General features: G+C 42.6%; 1 protein-coding gene and 1 long non-coding RNA gene across 7 annotated transcripts in view; one reads left to right on the top strand and one right to left on the bottom strand.

Annotated features, from left to right (window-relative positions):
- Positions 1–19,632, top strand: part of PDE4D (phosphodiesterase 4D) — a 1,097,801-nt gene that overhangs the window by 1,007,469 nt on the left and 70,700 nt on the right. The window contains exon 8 of one of the 6 annotated variants that reach the window (XM_065599008.1): positions 14,387–16,391. The exons of the other annotated variants lie outside the window; for them this stretch is intronic. Coding sequence (XP_065455080.1) covers positions 14,387–14,598 — 212 coding nt within the window. The 3' untranslated portion in view covers positions 14,599–16,391. Of the gene's footprint in view, positions 1–14,386; positions 16,392–19,632 lie in introns of those variants that run through there. 6 annotated transcript variants of the gene reach the window in all.
- On the bottom strand, positions 10,965–16,523 carry LOC101952005 (uncharacterized). The gene is made up of 3 exons (XR_256741.4): positions 16,385–16,523; positions 13,568–13,716; positions 10,965–12,716 (listed from the first exon to the last, which is right to left on the bottom strand). It is a non-coding gene; the product is annotated as an uncharacterized LOC101952005 (long non-coding RNA).

Here is a 19,632-nt window from a genome sequence, read left to right as displayed (position 1 = left end):
TTGTTCCTGTGAGGCTGGACTGGGTTTGTCCCATCCATGCCCTGAAGAGGTGTGAACTGCCTCTCTGTTAGAGAGTTTTTGCCTGGGCTTGCTTTAAGCCATGAGGATACATTTTCAGCCTCATAACTATATACATGAAATTATAACCTATAACCTTACTATAACCTTACTGTAACAATTACTATAACTTCACTATAACAACCATGCTCAGTGCATCATGAGCCTTCCGAAGACACCCAACATGGCAAACTTTGCATTGGATACCACACAATCATTTTATAAAGATGAACATGGGGGTGTAGGGTGTTCCCCCGAGGTACAGAGCGTCACACTAGTGTAAAAAGCCGAGTCCTGCCGGCTGAGCAAAAATAAATAAATAAATAAATAATAAAAAACCAGTGCTGCCGGCAGATATCGGGACAAAATGCGTCCCGACCAAAGATTGGTTGGGATGCGGGACAGACACCAAAATATCGGGATGGTCCCGATTTTATCAGGACATCTGGTCACCCTACACTAGTGTTGGTTTCCTTTTTGCCTCCTGCATCTTTCCATGGGCTCAATTCACTTTCAGAAGTTACCAATAACCCCAGTTGCCTTCAATGGGAGTTACTGATATTCTCCAGTGGAAAAATAGGGGTCCATGGTTGGACATAGAGCTCAATTGTTCATTTGTGCAGCTTTATCTCTGGGTCATTCTGTTCCCTCCATGCCTTCACAGCTCATCTTAAAACCTACCTGTAAGCTTTAGCCAACAGGACACTTTAAACTCTCCTTGCCTGTCCCTTTCCACCTTATTTATTTCATCCTTCCATTCTCTCTGCACTCTGAACTATTTGGCAAGACTGCTTGTTTGCATTTTGTCCATGTTTAGAGACAAACTGAAATGCTTTTAAAAATTAAATACATAAGTAAAACTATTTAAGAACCCAGCTTTTCAGCAGAACATTTGAAAATTAATGTATTCTTTCCTTGCCTGCCAAAACCTGATTTGGAAGATTTGGGTTTCCCTTACATGGGCTGATTCCATCAATAACTCCTAAAGCTGTTCTGCTCTCTTTACGTGTTAGTGCTGTCACTAACTCCTACAGGAAAAACAGAGCCTTGAGTGCCAGAACTCAAAGCCTTTCAGTTCACTGTTAAAATGTATGTATTTAAAATGTGTAAGTCTACATGGGGATTCTGTTAATGGCATCTCAAAAAATTATGTTATATTTGTTTGTTTTTTTAAACAAGCTTGTCAGTTCACCTCTATATTTTAGCCTTTTTTCTTTTTTTCTTCTCCATCATGTTGTTGTTTTTCTCCTTTCTGCTTTTGAGTCACTCACCAAAGCATTCTTTCTCTTTTATAGTGCCCTCTACAAAGTATTTTGTGATACTTTTATGAAAGATGTTTCATACAAAACTTGCATTATATTGTACGGAACCTCTGGAAGCTTAGCACCAGTTGCCAATTGCTAGAGTGACATCTTACCCATCAGTCACTGCATCAAACACTTCTCATGGGCACAGCCAAGCCAATTCTGCCCTCTTTTCAGTTGTTTTACACAGCTCAAAGTTCACCCTTTTCTACCATCTTTACTCCATTTTTTCTTGGCTAAAATGATGCTTAGAAGCCCTTCACTCGTTGTGCCTTAAATTAAATTGAGGTTTAGTCAAATGAAATGATTTTTCAAAATAATCAACTTTCTACATCTTCCATACCATCTGTTTCTTCCCACTGCTTTGTAGCCACTAAGCACCAACACTACAAAAACAGTTTAATAAGCATTTCTGTGCAAAAAAAGAAAAGCAGCACAGCCAGTTTTTGAGTTTTTTAGTAACAATTACTTGAAATAATTGACATATATCACAACTGTATATCTCAGATATGATGTCACAGTTGTATCTGGAGAAAATACCTTGGTTGCTTAGGAATCAGTTTCTGGGTAGTTTGAGTCTGCTCTGAAGTGACTATAAAATGTTGCTGTTAGGTCCCATGTTTTTTGTGATTCATATATCTTTTTTTCAGTTTACAGACAAAAAGATGTTTTTCCCTAACAAACATTGTTGCAAACTCACTCTTGAATGAGAGTCAAGTTGGGCTCTTCTCTATTTGCTCATCATCACCTGTAGCCCTGACCAAACTCAGTGTTAACACAGGTATAAGGTGCATCTGAGATTCAGGTTTATTGATGATGGAAGATTGGGGGGTGGGGGAAACAGCTTGATGTTCAGCACTCAGGCTTTGTTTGTTTAGCAGAAATGAAAAAATGTCTATAGAATTCATATCATGCCAACATCTAAGTGACTCCAGCAACATTGCATGAATAGGTCAAATGAAAAAGTTACAAAATGAAAATAAAACAGTATTTTGTGAATGATTAAAATTCTTTTGTACTAAAACAATAATAATATTGGACATGCCTTTGCATTTAGCCTAAAAGACGGAAGCAGAGATGGATTTTGACAACAATCCTCAAAAAGTTTCACTTCCTGGTTTTTATAAACGCTGCTTCCTGATCATATATCCCTGGTTAGTGAAATTACGGTAGTTTGTACTTTAAAGGTTATTCTGGCACAAAGAAAAAGATTTGAGATAAGTTGATGTGGTCTCAAGTACTACCATGTCTAGCTCTGCTATATACATTCATTATGCAAGAAGGAAATGGTCTAGATTATTCCTTGGTTATGTAACTTTACAGTTTAGTGCACATCAGTGAATTCATGTGGTTTCAGGAATAATCTTACAATCAAAAATGATACCATATATTCAGTTTTCACTTCTGCTCTTCCTGAAAAATATTTGTTTTAGTTTGCAGAAAGTAACTGATTTAATGCTTAACAACTAAAGAAACTGAGCAATACATTTAATTGCTGTCAAACTGAAGTCAGTTTACATACTCACAAGCAGCGCTATAGATCTTGCTTTGTTTTCTTGTTGATTTTTTTTTAAAACAAATATGTCTGTTTAATTTTAAGATACGTGAGCTCCAGGCAGTTTAATACATGTGTTTAAAGTAGTAATGTTCTCTCATTTACACTGTTAAAATCTCAAGGATTCTTCTGCTGTGCAAGAACCTGCTGTCTTAATACCTTCTGCTGTTGATCCTTCTGCAAATGCTTATAATAGGTCAAAGAGAACATCAGAACAGCCATACTTAGGGTTGCCAGGTGTCTGTTTTTTTACCGGAACGCCTGGTCGAAAAAGGACCCTGATGGCTCCGGTCAGCACCGCCGACTGGGCCGTTAAAAGTCCAGTTGGTGGTGCTGCGGGGCTAAGGCAGGCTAGTCCCTCTCTGTTCTGGCTCCGCATTGCGCCCCGGAAGCAGCCAGCAGGTCCGGTTCCTAGGCAGGAGAGCCCTGCACGCTGCCCCCACCCTGAGCACTGGCTCCACACTCCCATTGGCCGGGAACTGTGGCCAATGGGAGCTGCGGAGGCAGTGCCTGCAGGTGAGAGCAGTGTGTGGAGCCTCCTGGTCCTCCCGCCTAGGAGCTGGACCTGCTTACCGCTTCCAGGGCACAGTGTGGAGCCAAGACAGGCAGGGAGCCTGCCGTAACCCCACTGTGCCTCTGATCGGGAGCTGCCTGAGGTAAGCCTGTGCCCCAACACCGAGCCCCAATCCTCTGCTCCAGCCCTGAGCCCCCCACCCCCAAACCTGGAGCCCTCTCCTGCACTCCAAACCTCTCATCCCCAGCCCCGCCCCAGCACCTGCACCCCCAGCTGGAGCCCTCACCCCCCTGCATCCCAACCCCTGCCCCAGCCTAGAGCCCCCTCCCACACCCCGAACACCTCATCCTCAGCCCACCCCAGAGCCTGCATCCCCAGTTAGAGCCCTCACCCCATCCCGCACCCTAATCCCTTGCTCCAGCCTAGTTAAAGTGAGTGAGGGTGTGGGAGAGGGAGCCACCAAGGGAGGGGGAATGTAGCGAATAGGGGGCGGGGCCTTGGGGAAGGGGCAGGGCTAAGGTGTTCGGTTTTGTGTGATTAGAAAGTTGGCAACCCTAGCCATATTGGGTTAGACCAAAGGTCCATCTAGCCCAGTATCCTGTCTTCCGACAGTGGCCAATGTCAGATGCTTCCAAGGGAATGAATAGAATAGATAAGCATCAAGTGCTCCATCCCCTGTTGCCCATTCCCAGCTTCCAACAAACGGAGACTAGGGACACCATCCCTGCCAATCATGGCGAATAGTTGTTGATGGACATATCCTCCATGAATTTATCCAATTCTTTTTTGAACCTTGTTATCGTCTTGGCCTTCACAACATTCTCTGGCAAAGAGTTCCACAAGTTGATTGTGCATTGTATAAAGAAATACTTTGTTTGTTTCAAACCTGCTGCCTATTAATTTAATTTGGTGACCCCTAGTTCTTGTGTTATGAGGAGTAAATAACAACACTTCCTTATTTACTTTCTCCACACCAGTCATGATTTATAGACCTCTATCATATCCCGTCTTAGTCCTCTCTTTTCCAAGCTAAAAAGTCCCAGTCTTATTAATCTCTCCTCATATGGAAGCTATTCTGTCCCCCTAATAATTTTTGTTGCTCTTTTCTGTACCTTTTTCAATTCCAATATGTCTTTTTTGAGATGGAGCGACCAGATCTGCCTGCAGTATTCAAGATGTGGGGTTACCGTAGATTTATGTAGAGGCAATATGATATTTTCTGTCTTATTATCTATCCGTTTCCTATTGATTTCCACCATTCTGTTTGCTTTTTTGACTGCCGCTGCATATTGTGTGGATGTTTTCAGAGAAGTATCCACAATGACTCCAAGATCTCTTTTTAGAGTGGGAACAGCTAATTTAGACACCAACATTTCATATGTATACTTGGGATTATGTTTTCCAATGTGCATTACTTTGCATTTATCAACATTGAATTTCATCTGCTATTTTGTTGCCCAGTTTTGTGAGATCCAAAGTCTGCTTTGGACTTAATTATCTTGAGTAATTTTTTATCATCTGCAGAGTACCTAGATCTAGGGTGCCCATATTTCTCTAAACTGGCGTTGCTGCTCGTCACCCATGTCCCCGCAAATGTTTTTCCGCACCCCCAGTGAGCCAAGTAGCAGAGATGGGGCAAAGGGAAGAGGAGTGGGTATTGGCTGGGATCTGGAAAGCAAAGCAGGATAAGTGTGTGAGTGTGAGTACTTTTGGGCTCGGAGACAGGAGGTGAAGCTATTGGACTATGATCCAGCTAGCGGGGCGATGCCCCTTTTGGGGCTGGGATAGCAGAGAGGCATGATGGAGGCTCCAGGTAGAGGGAGGGACCAAGAAAGCAGCCTTGGGGAAGTGGTGGATGCAGGGCCACCATTTCAGATTTTGGTATGGTGGGGGCAGGCAACTCCCAGCTGGTGATGGGAGGAGAGGAGAGGACTGGTTACTCCCGGCAGGTGGGAGGAGAGGAGAGAGCGATGGGGCACCGGAGCAGGTGTTGCTCCCAACCAGTGGCATGAAACTTCGTGAGGCAGTTGTTCCCCTCCCCCTCTCTCCCTAAATGGCACCCATGCTGGGATGTGGCAGAAGCAGACGACTGGAGGCAGACTGGGGAGAGGGTAGGATGGTGCTCTGCGCTGGGATCAAGGGGTTCAGAGGGTGGGAGGGGGATAAGGACTGGGGCAGAGGGTTGGGGTGTGGGAGGGGGCCAGGGGTTTAGGCTCCAGGTGGCGCTTACCTCACACAGCTCCCAGAAGCAGCGACATGTCCCTCCTCCGGCTCCTACGTGGAGGCATGGCCAGGCAGTTCTGCGTGCTGCCCCATCTGTAGGTGCTGCCCCCACAGCTCCCATTGGCCATGGTTCCCGGTCAATGGGAGCTGCGGAGCTGGCACCTGGGGTGAGGGCAGGGCACGGAGCCCCCTGATTGCCCCTATGCCTAGGAGGCAGAGAGGGACATGCCGCTGCTTCCAGAAGCGACGCAGATCCAAGACAGGCAGGAAACCTGCCTTAGCCCCGCTGCGCTGCCTACCGGACTTTTAACAGCCCTGTCAGCGGTGCTGACTGGAGCCGCCAGGGTTCCTTTTCGAACAGGCGTTCCAGTCAAAACCAGACAGCTGGCAACTCTAATTTTGGACAAGGCTTAAAAAGGGGGCTGTCCCCTCCAAAACAGCATGTATGGTAATCCTACCTAGATCCTTTAGAATGGTGCAGCCTATTTACATGGCATAGCTGGCCCATTCTGTAAACCCAGCAGAGGAAAGGGAAAGACATAGCCCCTTCTTCTCTCCTCTCCTTTTTAGGTCTTCTGCATCTCTGAGAATGCACTAAACGAACAGTCCCTCCTGAAGAAGGTGCACCTGTGCTGTGGCGTCTAGTACAAATTAGCCATTTTATATTAGCAAGGTGTGTTTTTACACACCTTTTGGTCTGGCTAAGCTCCAGTACTGTCTTTTTCATTTGGCCTTTCTGACACACTTCCTGGGCACAGAATCTATTACCTCTTCACGGAACTGGGACCTTGCAATCTAACTGCCCTAGGCCTGTGCTGACCTCCCTGGGAACTCCAATAGCTTAAACACACTCTCTCCCAGAGCTCCAGACTTATGGGCACTCTGGTTTACAGTTTACCTCTTTAGGGATATATGATAATTTAAGCACATAACACACAGGTTTGTAAAGGTTTCCAACACAATTACTCTTTACTTTAGAAAGCTCAAGAGAGAGCTGTATCTAGGTTAAAAACAGTAAAACACCAATATGCTATCCCTCCCTCAGTTTTCTCACTACTTTTGAGAGTTCTTTGGGATTTTGTCAGAGTCCTCTAGGGTATCCAGGATCCTCCTCCTCCTCCTCCTGCATAATCTTGCTATCCACTTGTGGTCTCTTCTCCCTTTCTCTAAAATGTCTGGTGAGAGTGTCCTCCTTTTTATAAAGTGACAGTCCTTTCCGTCACGTGACCCATGATCAGCCTTGTCAGGTGTTCAAAGTCCCCAACCAAGTGATCCCCTGCCTGGTTACTAACCCACCTTTCAGAACCAGTTTTCTTGATTTGGCCACCTTCTTTGTCCATAGGTGCTTCATTTTGACTAGAAAACTATCCAGGTTTAACGACCCATTATAAGCGTTTTGCCACCACCTCTTAGAACTTCATCCCAAAATTGAAGTGTAAAAAGACAGCAGAGAAGGTAGACTAGCCAGTCATACAATCAAACAAAATTTGTAGTTTGATAAGAGAGTCCATAATCTCACACAGAATTAATAAATTTTACATAGACAGATTTCCCAGAATGTGACACAAGGACTGTATATTTTCAAATATGAATTGATTCCCCAAGTATGGACCATAAATTATTTGTGATCCATAGATCCCTTTTTGGTGGTTTGAAAATGCAACATTTTGAGAAACAAGGTCCGGATTTTCCTCTGTGCCAAGTTGCTGTTTGCAGCAGCGACAGGGAATCATCAATGAGCTTGTTAAAGCTCCCTGAATCTCATGGAGTATATGCAGGATAATATAGATTATTAGTAGAACTGCTCAAAAATTGTCCGATGAACAGTTTTGTCAAAAAATGCCAGTTCATCGACCCCCAAATTTCTCCAAAAGTGAGTTGGGCTTGAAAAACCTTTGCTGAATTCTGGTGGAAACCTGCCTGGTTCCCTGCCAGCTGAGCTGGCATGCTTCCAGGAAGCCCTGCCATGTACACTTCCCCCAGGCCAGGGGGAACATTTCTAGGGTCCGTGATTCTAGTTCAGCCAGCCATGCAGACCACTCTGGGGCCATAAACTCTGTCTTCCAGAATCTGTGGCTCTCAGGCAGCCCTGCCACTCCAGGGCTTCCAGTCTCCCTGTCATGTAGCCAGGAGACTGAATGCCCTGCATGTAACTAGGGCTTGGCTCCCAGCTCCATAGCAGAGAGCCTGGAAGCCCTACAAATCCTGGCTCAAGCCAGAGCAATCAAGGATTCCAAGCTCACGGCCATGGACCTGGGAGCCTGAAAATCCTGGGATGGGCTCCCAAATCCCAGGGTGTGTGAGTCTGGGGCAGTCCTGCCATGAATACTGCCCTGGACTGGGGATCTCAGGACTTCTAGACTCTTGGTCCAGCTGGCTATTCAGGCTCCCAGCTGGCTCCTGGGCAGGCCTCATGACAGGGCTGCCCCAGAGCCACAGACCCTGGCAGCTGCTGAGTGAAATCGGCATTCTTGCCAGTTTAACTGACAAGTATGTCAGTTTCACTCACCAGCTGGTGGGTCTGTGGGAGGAAATGTCTATACAGAAACACCATGTGTCTGTGTTTCCGAAACAATTTTTTTATTATTTTGGATTTCTAGTTTGCAGGAAATTTCAAAATATCAAGATTTCTCACAAACTGGAAATCCCACATTTCAGCCAGCTCCAGCTAGTAGTAACTTATATAAGCTGAGGATAGCTGTAGCACAGTATCCCCTTACGCTGCTGTGAACACAAATGTTATCTGGACCTAGGTAGTTGGGAGGGTCGGTGGGTCTATGAGAGACTCTTGTCTTTGGCAATAGTCTATAGAATGAAAAAATTGAAAATTACTGAAATATATTTGTATATTTCATGCATTTTTTCTTACTGTTACATTTGATATATCTGGATGATTTCACCTCACCTATCTAAAAACTGGGGGGATGGGGGAAAGATCATCAGTTGGTGTAAATCAGTGTAACTCCACTGAAATCAATGTTGAGGATCTGCCTGTAGGATTTTTCTTAGAAACTGCATGAAAATCTTTCTGTATGCTTCTTCAGGGAAGAGATCAGGCCTGTTAGAATATTGTGAAAGAACTGAAATTTGCTTTAAGACAGACTGAGACAGTATTTGTCAAGATTTAAACTTGACGCATGGAGGAGCAGGTTGAGCTGTTTTGTGGTTTTGTTTTATGACGTTTGTCAGTTGCATACCTGTCATCCAAAACAAACCACTCCCTAGTCTGGCCCTTTCACAACTGCTAAAAGGATGATTACTAATTGATATTTAGAGTGTCATCTCAAGCTTTAATAGTCTCAAGGATAACTTCCTGAGGCAATATAACAAGGAAATGTAACAAAAGTAGTGGTTGACTCATTGTCCAGCTTACATGAACCGTGTGACTAATACAATTTATTCAGCTTTAAAGTGTAGATTTCTTACCTATCACATTTAATAATAATAATAATTAATAATAATTCTATGTATTTAGCTCCTACCACGGTAAGTGTCCATGTTTCCAGACAAAAACAATTAATAAAAACATAATAATTACCATTCTTTCAAAAATAAACATAAAAAGAAAGTAAGGGTGAGGTGAGGTGTGCTGCCTTTTTTTAGGTTAAAAAAAAGTACAAGCTTTTCATGTTTGCACAGAAAGGGGTCCTAATCCCAATTAGGGTCTTTGGGATACCATAATATAAATATTTTTAAATACACCTCTACCTTGATATAACGCTCTCCTCAGGAGCCAAAAATTTTTACCGCATTATAGGTGAAACCGCGTTATATTGAACTTGCTTTGATCCACTGGAGTGCGCAGCCCCACCCCCCCGGAGCGCTGCTTTACTGCGTTATATCCGAATTCATGTTTTATCGGGTCGCGTTATATCGAGGTAGAGGTGTAAAAATAAAAATCAAGAATGCTAAAGGCAACATAGAACATAGAAACTTTTATGATAACCGTAAATAACACACAACTTACTCGAAGTTAAGGATCTGTTGGAGTTATTTTGCTCAAAATAAACTGTAGCCATGCACTTCTGCAATTTTACAGTCCCCAGACCAATTATTATTTTTTATTTCACTAGTATCAGAGGTGTGCATGGAACTTTACAGAGCATATAGGAAGGTGCAGTACCTGCCCTGAAGATCAGAGTCTATGGGCCTGATCTGGCTAACCATTGCTCATATGAATGTTCTATCTGGGATAGTCTGAGGGGAAAGGCGGCAGGGCGGGGAGGAGGAAAGGGTTTATGGGACAGAGTGTGTGTGGAATGGCCATTCTCCACAAAATCTAAGAGGGTTGAAAGGTCAAATAGACAATGTGGAAAAGAATGACATGGGAGAAAAGCAGAGGAAGAAATACAACACAGGAGAGAAAAGAAGAAAGGGAGATGGGGGAAAAAAATTCAGTCAGACAGGAAGCACTGCCTTAGCCCTGATCCTGCAACTTTTTCAATGTGGTGCATCCCCAGCTGGAGCCCTCGCCCCTGTGCCCCAGCCCTGACCCCTCCCCCAAACCAGAGCCCCCTCCTGACTCTGTTCACTTCAGCGGAGCTCAGGTTTGGCACACGAGTCCACCACGTGGAACAAATTGCAGGATCAGGGTCTCAGGAGAGCTGATAGACATCACTTGACCTAAAGCAGGGAATTTTTAAAAGCTAAATAAATGTTTTAACTAAAAGACAGGTACTAAAGGTCAGCTGTTGGTTCCAATATATTTTAATAGGTTGGTACGGAGCTCCTGCACTTATGAAATTGCCCTGCCACTAAATCTCTGTCTTTACATGCCACTTCACAGTTGCAGTTTCTCACCATTACAGGTCAGTCTGTCTTCTGGCTGATGAATCTCAGCCCTTACCTCCTCCCCGAGTCTGTTCCTCCCCATGCTTGTCTTGCTTCATTTTGACTGACGAGACTTCACGTTTTCTGAGGAGCAATTCACCAGACCACCACCTACTATTTGACCCTCTCAATCTGTAATCCAGGCTTGCTGACCAAGCCTTTTATTTTTAACTCCTTCCCTGGTTAAATGGAGGAAGATAGTAAGCACTAAAAGTTCAGACCAGAAGTCACAGGATTCCCTTTATCCTTTCTAGGTCAGAAAACTCTTCTTTTTGGTGTGACAGAAGAGTAAGAATCCAAGCTTGATACAATTCCCAGGTTGACAGGCTATGCAAATGTCCGAGTTCTGAGCCTTCAGTGAATTCTGCAGAAGTGCACAGGTTATCTAGCTCTAGCTCATCCATTAATGCAAATACATTCCAGTGTCAAGAACAAGTAGTGGGAGGCTGCTGCTACCCCTGCTGCTGCTCCTGTGGGATAAGGAAGCCCCATAGCCCCTCTGGGAGGAAAATGGGGCCCTTGTACTCCAGCTGGGGACAAGACTCAGGTGAGGCCCTATGTCCTGGAATGTCTATGGCCCAGATTGCCTTAATCCTGCTCTACCTTCAAATGGTCTCTGCTGGCATCACTTGGTTTCATTTAGAGTATAATATCCCAGGAACGAGTAGACCAGTGGTTCTCAACCCACGGGCCACTTGTGGCCCAATCAGCATACAGCTGCAGCCCATGTGACATCCTCAGGGCCATACAGGTACTATATATATTATGTGGATGCAGTCCACATAACTAATAGAGAGCTGCATATGCGACCCACAATGGTGAATAGGTTGAGAACCACTGCAGTAGACTAATATAGCTGTTTTTCTGTTTCCAACTGGAATTGCCACCAGGAATACACAGATACCTTTTTATCCTGTCGTTGTCTTCCAAGGATACTCAAACACTATTGTTTCAAAACAATTTTATTAAAACAAATATATTTCCTGAAAATCTTCCTGTGGTGGACCTCCCAGTTAGAATTTTTCAATTAGGTCATTATAGTTCCAGCTGGTAACAAGATTTTGAAAAAGAACAACAGATCTTTTGGTTCTTAGAGCTACTGGTCCCCTGTAGAAACCATCAGGAATCAGTTTGAAGGATTCTAATGGAGTTTACTGGAATTTCCAGTAAGTTTGTACTGGAATTTGGCAAGTGGCTAAGCTATACATTCATGTGGAGGTTTTAACTCTTAGGAAAACAAGAAGCCAAAACTGAATAGTACTCACTAACAATTAAAAATCTAAAAATTAGAGCTACACATTTTATAGGGATATATTTAATGTTGTTTTCCTAATAATATTTAACAGTTGGTCTCTTCAGGGGAAATCCTGATGGGTGGCAACTTTAATTTCCCTTGATCCCCCTATTTGTACTACACAATGTTTTAGACAGTAAACAGGAGTGTGTGACTGTTCCAACCATCCTCTTTTTGCCCAAGAGGGCCTTGTTTTCCAGACTGCTAAATTAATTTTTTCCACTTTGAAAATCTGTCACTACACAAATTACACCGAATCAGCCACAGAAGCATTCTTCTCAGAATCATGAGTTTAAAGCTATGTTACAACTTGGGAGGGGACTGAGCTCTAAGATACATCCTAGAATCTGAAAAAGTTGTTTTCTGTATGCTGCAAGAAACAAAGATCTTAGTAACACCAGAGCTATTGGGTTGAAGGATGGGATCCACTCTGAGACGCCTTACCCAAGGTCTTTTCAGCTCAGAATTGTCTCAACGAGAGCTGGAAAGATTATTGATTGATGGGGTGTAGGGGGTATGTTTTAAATAACAATGCTCTTTTTCAAAGTTCAAAACTTTAGTGAGATGGAAGCAAATTTTTTAAAATCCACATGTTAAACATTTTGTTGTTAGAACTTCAAAAACACTTCATACAATTTTCCTGATATAATTTTACATTTTGAGCAGGATTGGTTGGTTGAGATTGGTCACAAGTCAAATAATATTGGTTTTCTTTCCTGTATGTATCTGCTCCATGCAATCAAGAGAGTTAGCAGAAGCCATTTTGACTCTTTTGCAGAGGGATTGGCACTGGTGGTAGCAGTATGTGCCTCAGTATGTGATGAAGAATTGCCTAATTTTCCATAGACAATTTTAAGAGGCCAGTGATCCCACTGACAGTCCCCATACTGCATAAGAGCGTGCTCCACCGAAGATGCCAGTGGATGTACAAGTTGCTTCCTGTAAAAAGTCAGAAGAGAAGGCAGCACTAAGTAGATATGAAGAGAAACTGTATGGAGACAGAGGACCATTTGGCCTTGTGAGTTCCTTGGTAATTTCAAATAGTTGATATGAGCATCTGGGGTTGCCTCCTATCCTGGTTTTACCTGGACAGTCCGGTTTTGGGCTTCTGTGTCCAGCTGACATTTAGGGTTGCTAAGTGCCCACTTTTCAACCAGAAAATCCAGTTGAAAAGGGGACCTTGCAGTGTCCGGTCAGCTGTACTGACTAGACACCAAAAGCCCAGTTACCGGGAGGTGAAGATGATCCAGTGAGCAACAGGGGGAGGAGGAGAGAGGAGCAGGCGACAGGGGCAGGCCCTTGGGGGAAAGAGGAGGAGCAGGGGCAGGGCCTTAGGGGAAGAGGCAGAGAAGGGGCAAGGCTTGGTGGAAGAGGCAGCGAAGGGGGCGGGGCCTCATGGGGACAGGTGGAGCAGTGGTAGGGCCTTGGGGGAAGAGGTGGAGCAAGGGCGGGGCCTTGGGGGGGGGAAGAGGCAGAGCAGAGGGAGGGGCCTCAGGGTCTGGTTACCAGCAATTAGAAAGGTGGCAGCAACCCTATTAGCATCCCTGCTCTGAAATTCTGAGGTACCCCTTCACTAGATTAATAGATCATTTGGATATGTTGTGGATGCTCTACTGGGTGCTTTTCCAGATGTTTTTGGCTACAGTGAAGTATGGCTTTCCCAATAGTCTACTTTATTAATATGGGTATTTGCATAACTCTGATTTTTGGTGAACTGATAAATATTTTATATCACAAAAGGACTTTCATAACAGGTGATAGAATACATCCTACCAGTCATAGTGACTTACCTCCAAATCCTGACCCCAGGTTATAGCCCACACTGTTTGGCACACAGGAAGCCACCATAGATCTGGACTGCACACAAGAGATGTGTACCCCCTGCGCAGACTCCACAAATAATGCGCCCGCTTCCATGCAGCAGAACGGCTCTGTGCAGCTGAGGAGTGGGGGCAGAATTTGCCCCATAATAAACAAAGAAACAGAGGGCTTATTGAGGTCAAATTGTAAAGCTGCCCCAAGGAAGCACAGAGATGTATATGTAACAAATGTCTTATGACTATTTTCTCCAGGCAATAATTGCAAAGAGACCTATTTCTCAGTGTTGTAATCCTGAAGCTATAGACTTATGTTTACTAGAATTAATTGAAGAGGAGTCCTCAGAGGGCTGGATCTGCTGACTTTTAGAGTTGCTTTGCACCACCAAAGTGCAGATATGAAATGTTGGTAGAGAAATGCCTTTTTTCAATTAAGCTAATAGTGCAGTTCAAGTAGGTCCTCATTTAATACATGCTTTGCTCCATGTTCATCTGTGTAATTATGGCCTTTATCTGTAATACAATTGCCAGAGCAGTTCCGCAAGCACTGCACATGGGAATTGTTTCAATGTTCTGCTCCTGCTGTTATCCTTGAAACTAGTACAATTTCTTCTCAAAGAGATGGGGATGTTTTAACATCTTCAGCTGGTGCCTCTGGTACAATTTAATGTAATGTGTTGGGGGAATCCTTATGATCATCACACACTGACAGAAATCTAGTCCTGGTCCTTAAGATATAGATCTATGGCTGCATAAGGTCACTAAACAGCACCATCATTTGTTCTTTATTAGATTGGAATGTTGGAGAAAATCCTGGAATGGAGAAAAGGAGAGTTCAAAGTGGAACCATCACAGGGTTTGTCAGAAATTTGCTGCAGCTGTGCTCCTCTTCACAGATGCATGTTCCAAATCTAACCACCAGCCTTTTGTGTTGCTCAAGATCAAGGGGATTTTCTCAGCAGCTTCCAAAGTGGCCTATATCTCTAAATTTGACAACAATATGACCTGTGAACATACCTTAGAGAGAATCTTCAGCTTCACAACTTTAATGAATGGCTGTAGTTAAGTGTTCTCATGACAAAATAAATATTAAATTCATGATTATATTTGTTTCAGCTGTGAGAAGGATGACTAAGAAGACAGGGTTGTTTTTCCCCAACATTGAATCAGTTTTAATATCGTTTACAGTAGATGATGGTGTTGAGTAAAAGTTCAAAGTCATTTGATATCTTGGAGCATTTTGGTTAAAAGTTATAAGTACTTACATTTTAATCTAAGGAAAGAAATCTGTAACTTGAAGCTAAGATGATTAGTTCATAATGCCAACTACAGAAACTGAAAATCTTGGCCTAGATACTCTGCTGCACCAACTGCAATAGAACCTCAGAGTTACGAACACCTCGGGAATGGTGTTTGTTCGTAACTCTGAACAAAACGCTATGGTGGGTCTTTCAAAAGTTTACAACTGAACATTGACTTAATACAGCCTTGAAACTTTACTATACAGAAGAAGAAAACATTGCTTTCCCTTTATTTTCTTAGTAGTTTATATTTATCACAGTACTGTACTGTATTTTGCCCTTTTTTTTGGTCTCTGCTGCTGCCGGATTGCGTACTTCCAGTTCCAAATGAGTTGTGTGTTTGACTGATCAGTTCATAACTCTGGTGTTCATAACTCTGAAGTTCTACTGTGTATTTGTGATACAGCAAAGGTGATTTTCAAGGAGTGCGTTAGGGCTCCCTGATTCTCTGAGTGGATCTCACCTGGCCCTGGCCTCAGCATAGCTCAGAGCAGCCTGGGTACCTCTCTTGCTAATCCCAGCTGGCTAAGGGACTGTACACCCACTGAGCATAACTGGAGGGCATTACCCTCCAGCCATGCCCTTTCCTGTTGTGGCACATCCAAAACACACTCCTACATTGCAGTGGCTAATTACATTGGTTCTGTGCCAGGTGAGAGCTCCTTCATACTGAATGGAATTCTTTGCTGGCCAGATCCAACTGCTTTCTAGCCCCTTTGCACTGCTCAGATGGTACAAAGTAGCTAGAATGTAACCAAGAATCTGGCCCTTATCTTTGGCTTCAGCTGTGTTTGTCAAAATTGTCTAAAAGAGAAAACTGAAAAGATTAATGTAATAAAGACTTGAGCCATAGAAGAAAAATCTTGTATTGTTTTTCATGATCTAGAAATGAGATAAAGTGACCACATATATAAAAAGCACAACCATCCCTTAAACAAATTAGGCATTATCTCTGTTGACAAAATTATTATTGTACAATAAATTTTCCCATTTAAACTTTTAAACAGCAAGCTTCTGAATGAAACAAGAGTAAATGAGGACATAGCTATCTCTGGAGTTGTATTAGGAGCTTTCTCACAGTTAATTCTTTTGTAAACACGAATATCTAAGACATCCTTTTTAAAAACATGGCTGTGCAATGCCAAATGATTATGGCTAATCTTTGTTCTTTTTGTAAGCATTTGGTTTGTTTCCTCTACACATGTAGTTGGAAGTTAGAAGGAGGGGGTGATGGGAACGGTTTATGTTAGTCTATTGACGTAAAAAAGAAAATTTGCTGCTGCTGCTTCCCTTTTTTTTTTTCTTTCTAAGAACACTTGCCCAGCAGCATGCAAATTTCCAAGTTAATTGGTGCTAAGTAATCTTTAAAACCCCATAGTAGGGGATAATAATTTACAGGAAGAAATTATAAAATGTTCAAGTCTGTTTCTTTATATTTTGAGAAACCAATTAAAAAAAACATACTATAAACAGTTAAACAGAGACTCACCTGCATAGCCTGGACAACCCAACTCCAGTTTGTAGAAGTCAAATAATCTCAATCCCTTTTTGCTAGTTCTTGTGACATAAAAGGGTGGCTGCAGAGCCGGTTGGAATTGGTTCCTGGGTAATAGCCTCAGTTAAGGGCATTCCTTGAGTGGCATAGCGCTGCTGCACTTCCCTCACAGACACTGCTGTAAGTTGTTCTGGGAGCGTTCCAGGGAAGAGGGGACATGGTCAGAGCACCAAAGCATCTGGCTGTTTTTGTCTGTAAAAATGGCTCTTAGGAACTGTTTTAGCTGAGCATAAATGCAGTTCTCTGCCTACAATAAACTACCCTGGAAACCAAACACCAGGTACCTCCAGAATCGGTGTGTGAAAGGTGGTTCCCCCTTCCAGCTGTGTCAGTTATTTTACTCTCCCTTCTGTGTATTACTTACCTAGAAAAAAAATTCCTTCCAGATTTGACCTTTTCTATTTGGCAAACATTGATATCCTCCCCCTCCCCAACCCCTACACACCCTTTACTGAATGAAGATGAAACTGATCTGGCTGTGTTCAACTCATGAAGTACTTTCTCATTACAAAAGAACTTTGTTTGTGTACCCATACCATTTGACTGATTTTTAGATCAGCTCTGAGGAAAGTGTTTGGTAATTAACTACCACTCTAGAGCCAAAGCAGGGAACAGAGACCTTTTTGTGGGCCTGCCAAAAATTAGTGGCTAATGTTTTGCTTATTTTTATTTTTAATTTCTTGGTGATAGAATGGTAGATTTTAAAAAATTAGAACCTATAGGATCAAAGAGGTAGCCGTGTTAGTCTGGATCTGTAAAAGCAGCAAAGAGTCCTGTGGCACTTTATAGACTAACAGACGAATAGGAGCATGAGCTTTCGTGGGTGAACCGAAGAAGTGGGTATTCACCCACGAAAGCTCATGCTCCTATTCGTCTGTTAGTCTATAAGATGCCACAGGACTCTTTGCTGCTTTTATAGAACCTATAGGATATGTCTTGTCAGATTTTGTAACAATTTAAAGATGGGTCAAATTTAGGGCCTCAAAACCTTTACAGTGTATTTCTGAAAAACTGTCTTCTAGTTGCATTGCACTTGAGAATTCTAGGAACAAAAGTGGGGTGCTTGTTTTACATATTAGCATGTGAATACCGGTATTATTTTTGTCTCGTTGAAGTTCCATAGTGAAGTCAACGAGTTTAAGGCCAGAAGGGACCACCAGATCATCAAGTCTGATCTCCTGTAAATCACAGGCCACCAACACCACCCCAGTACGACACACTAAACCCAACAACCAAAATTAAACCAAAGTATTACAGACTACAGGAGACTAAACTAATTATGTGCCAGTGGCACAGAATAGGAGGGACCAAAGTGCATCAGTGCTCATGGCCCCCATAATGGAAGGGAAATGATTAAGTGAGATATACCCAGATAATCCTGGCAAGTGACCCACACTCACACTGCAGAGGAAGATGAAAATTCCCTAAGGTCACTGCTAATCTGAGCTGGGGGAAAATTCCTTCCCAACCCCAGAAAAGGTCATCAGTTAGACCCTGAGCATGTGAGCAAGAACCAGCCAGCCAAGCATATGAGAGGGAGGGAGGGAAAGGGAGAGAGAATGCATGGTGCCACCTCAGCATATTGGCTTTCCCTGTCCAATATCCCATCTCCAGCCATGGCCATGTTGGTGCCCAAGGGGCCAATCCAACTTCCATTTAAATCACTGGAGATTGGATTGGGCTTCAAGATCTGAAAGAGCTCAATCTTGTAAGTCATGTTAGTAGTCCTTACTCATACAAATAGTTCCATTAGAGTTATGTCTAGTCTGCCTCTTCTATACACTCCCTACACATCAAGCCCCAGAACCATGGAAGATTCTCATAAAGTCCAATATACGGAGTCCCTTGTCACGGAGTGTGCAATGACAGAGATGATGGCATTTAATTAGTGAATGGAGGGACTCCTGCTTGTTAAAGTCTTTTGGGAGGACAGATAGATAAAATTATACACATCTACAATAATGTTAGTAGTAATTTAAAAAAAAATAGCTGGAGGGGGCAGGAAGAGGGATATGCGTTTAAAACAAATAGATGGTGAACTAGAGCTTTTACTTTATTTACTAAAATCTGACAACCTTAAACTTTATTTTATTCTGCTCCCATAAGCCCCACCTTTCTATAATGTCAGATTTCAGAAAAATTGTTACCTTGTGAAGAAAAATGTGAATTTCCCAATTTCTGAATTTGAAAGACAGCCTGGAGTCTAGCTAGACATCAAAATGTTATCTCCTTCTCATATTGATTCACTTAACCTCATTTCTGTATATGATTAATTCTCAATGGAATCTCTGTTAAACTTATCTCTATCTGGTCAATATACTGTATAACCATATTGTGAATCAAATAGCTTTTCATTTATACTTTTTTAATACTTATCTAAAAGAAATCTATACTCTGAGACCAAAAACACATCTTTTAAAAGAATTAGTAGCACTTAGAACTATAATATGTAAGCGCAATTTTGGTAGCTAGTGAACTGTGATGTCTGCTGTGTTGCATGATGTCACAGATTCTTCTTTGATGCATAAACAGTCAGGAAAGTCCTGATTCCAAACGCCAGGGGATATTTTTACATTGGATAGCATTTATAGTAAGTATCACATGTGAAGGGCATTTTACAGTTTTGTGGGGATGATTTTGCTGAATATTTGTTAGTGCTCTTTGAAGTGACAGACTAGCCATAAGGAAAGCTGGTACTGCAGTTTTCTTAAAAGAATTCTACCTATGCTATTTTAGTACTAGGTTGTTCCAAATGAGAATGGGAATTATGCAAAAGTGTGTAGTGGCTTTGAAACATGGATAAGCATGCGCAGATTTGAAGGAACACACGCTCATTTGGCATGTACTATGTAATATTAAGAAGAAATGAACCCAGTTTCCCAGACATCAAAAAATAATTCATTAAACTACTGTGGTACTAGCCAGTGCTGAGTGGTTTAATATTATTTAAGTTTTTTGTTGACATTTTGAAGATTACATTTAATCTCATCTGGGACAGATTCATGAAGACATTTTAGGAGGGAAGAGCAAACCCATTGAGCTTCCTTTTCTCTTTCTGAAATTGCATTCTTATGCCACTGATTCCAGAAACAAGTATGCCAGCTTTTCAAACTTGGGTACCTAACATATGCTCCCAAGTGCACAGTTCTCAAGTCAGAGCACCTCACTATACTACTGCTCTC

Source organism: Chrysemys picta, chromosome 6 (assembly GCF_011386835.1).
Source record: "Chrysemys picta bellii isolate R12L10 chromosome 6, ASM1138683v2, whole genome shotgun sequence".
Taxonomy (NCBI): Eukaryota; Metazoa; Chordata; order Testudines; family Emydidae; genus Chrysemys; species Chrysemys picta.
The sequence above is the reverse complement of the archived record's forward strand: the minus strand, read 5'-3'. Positions and strand labels throughout refer to the sequence as shown.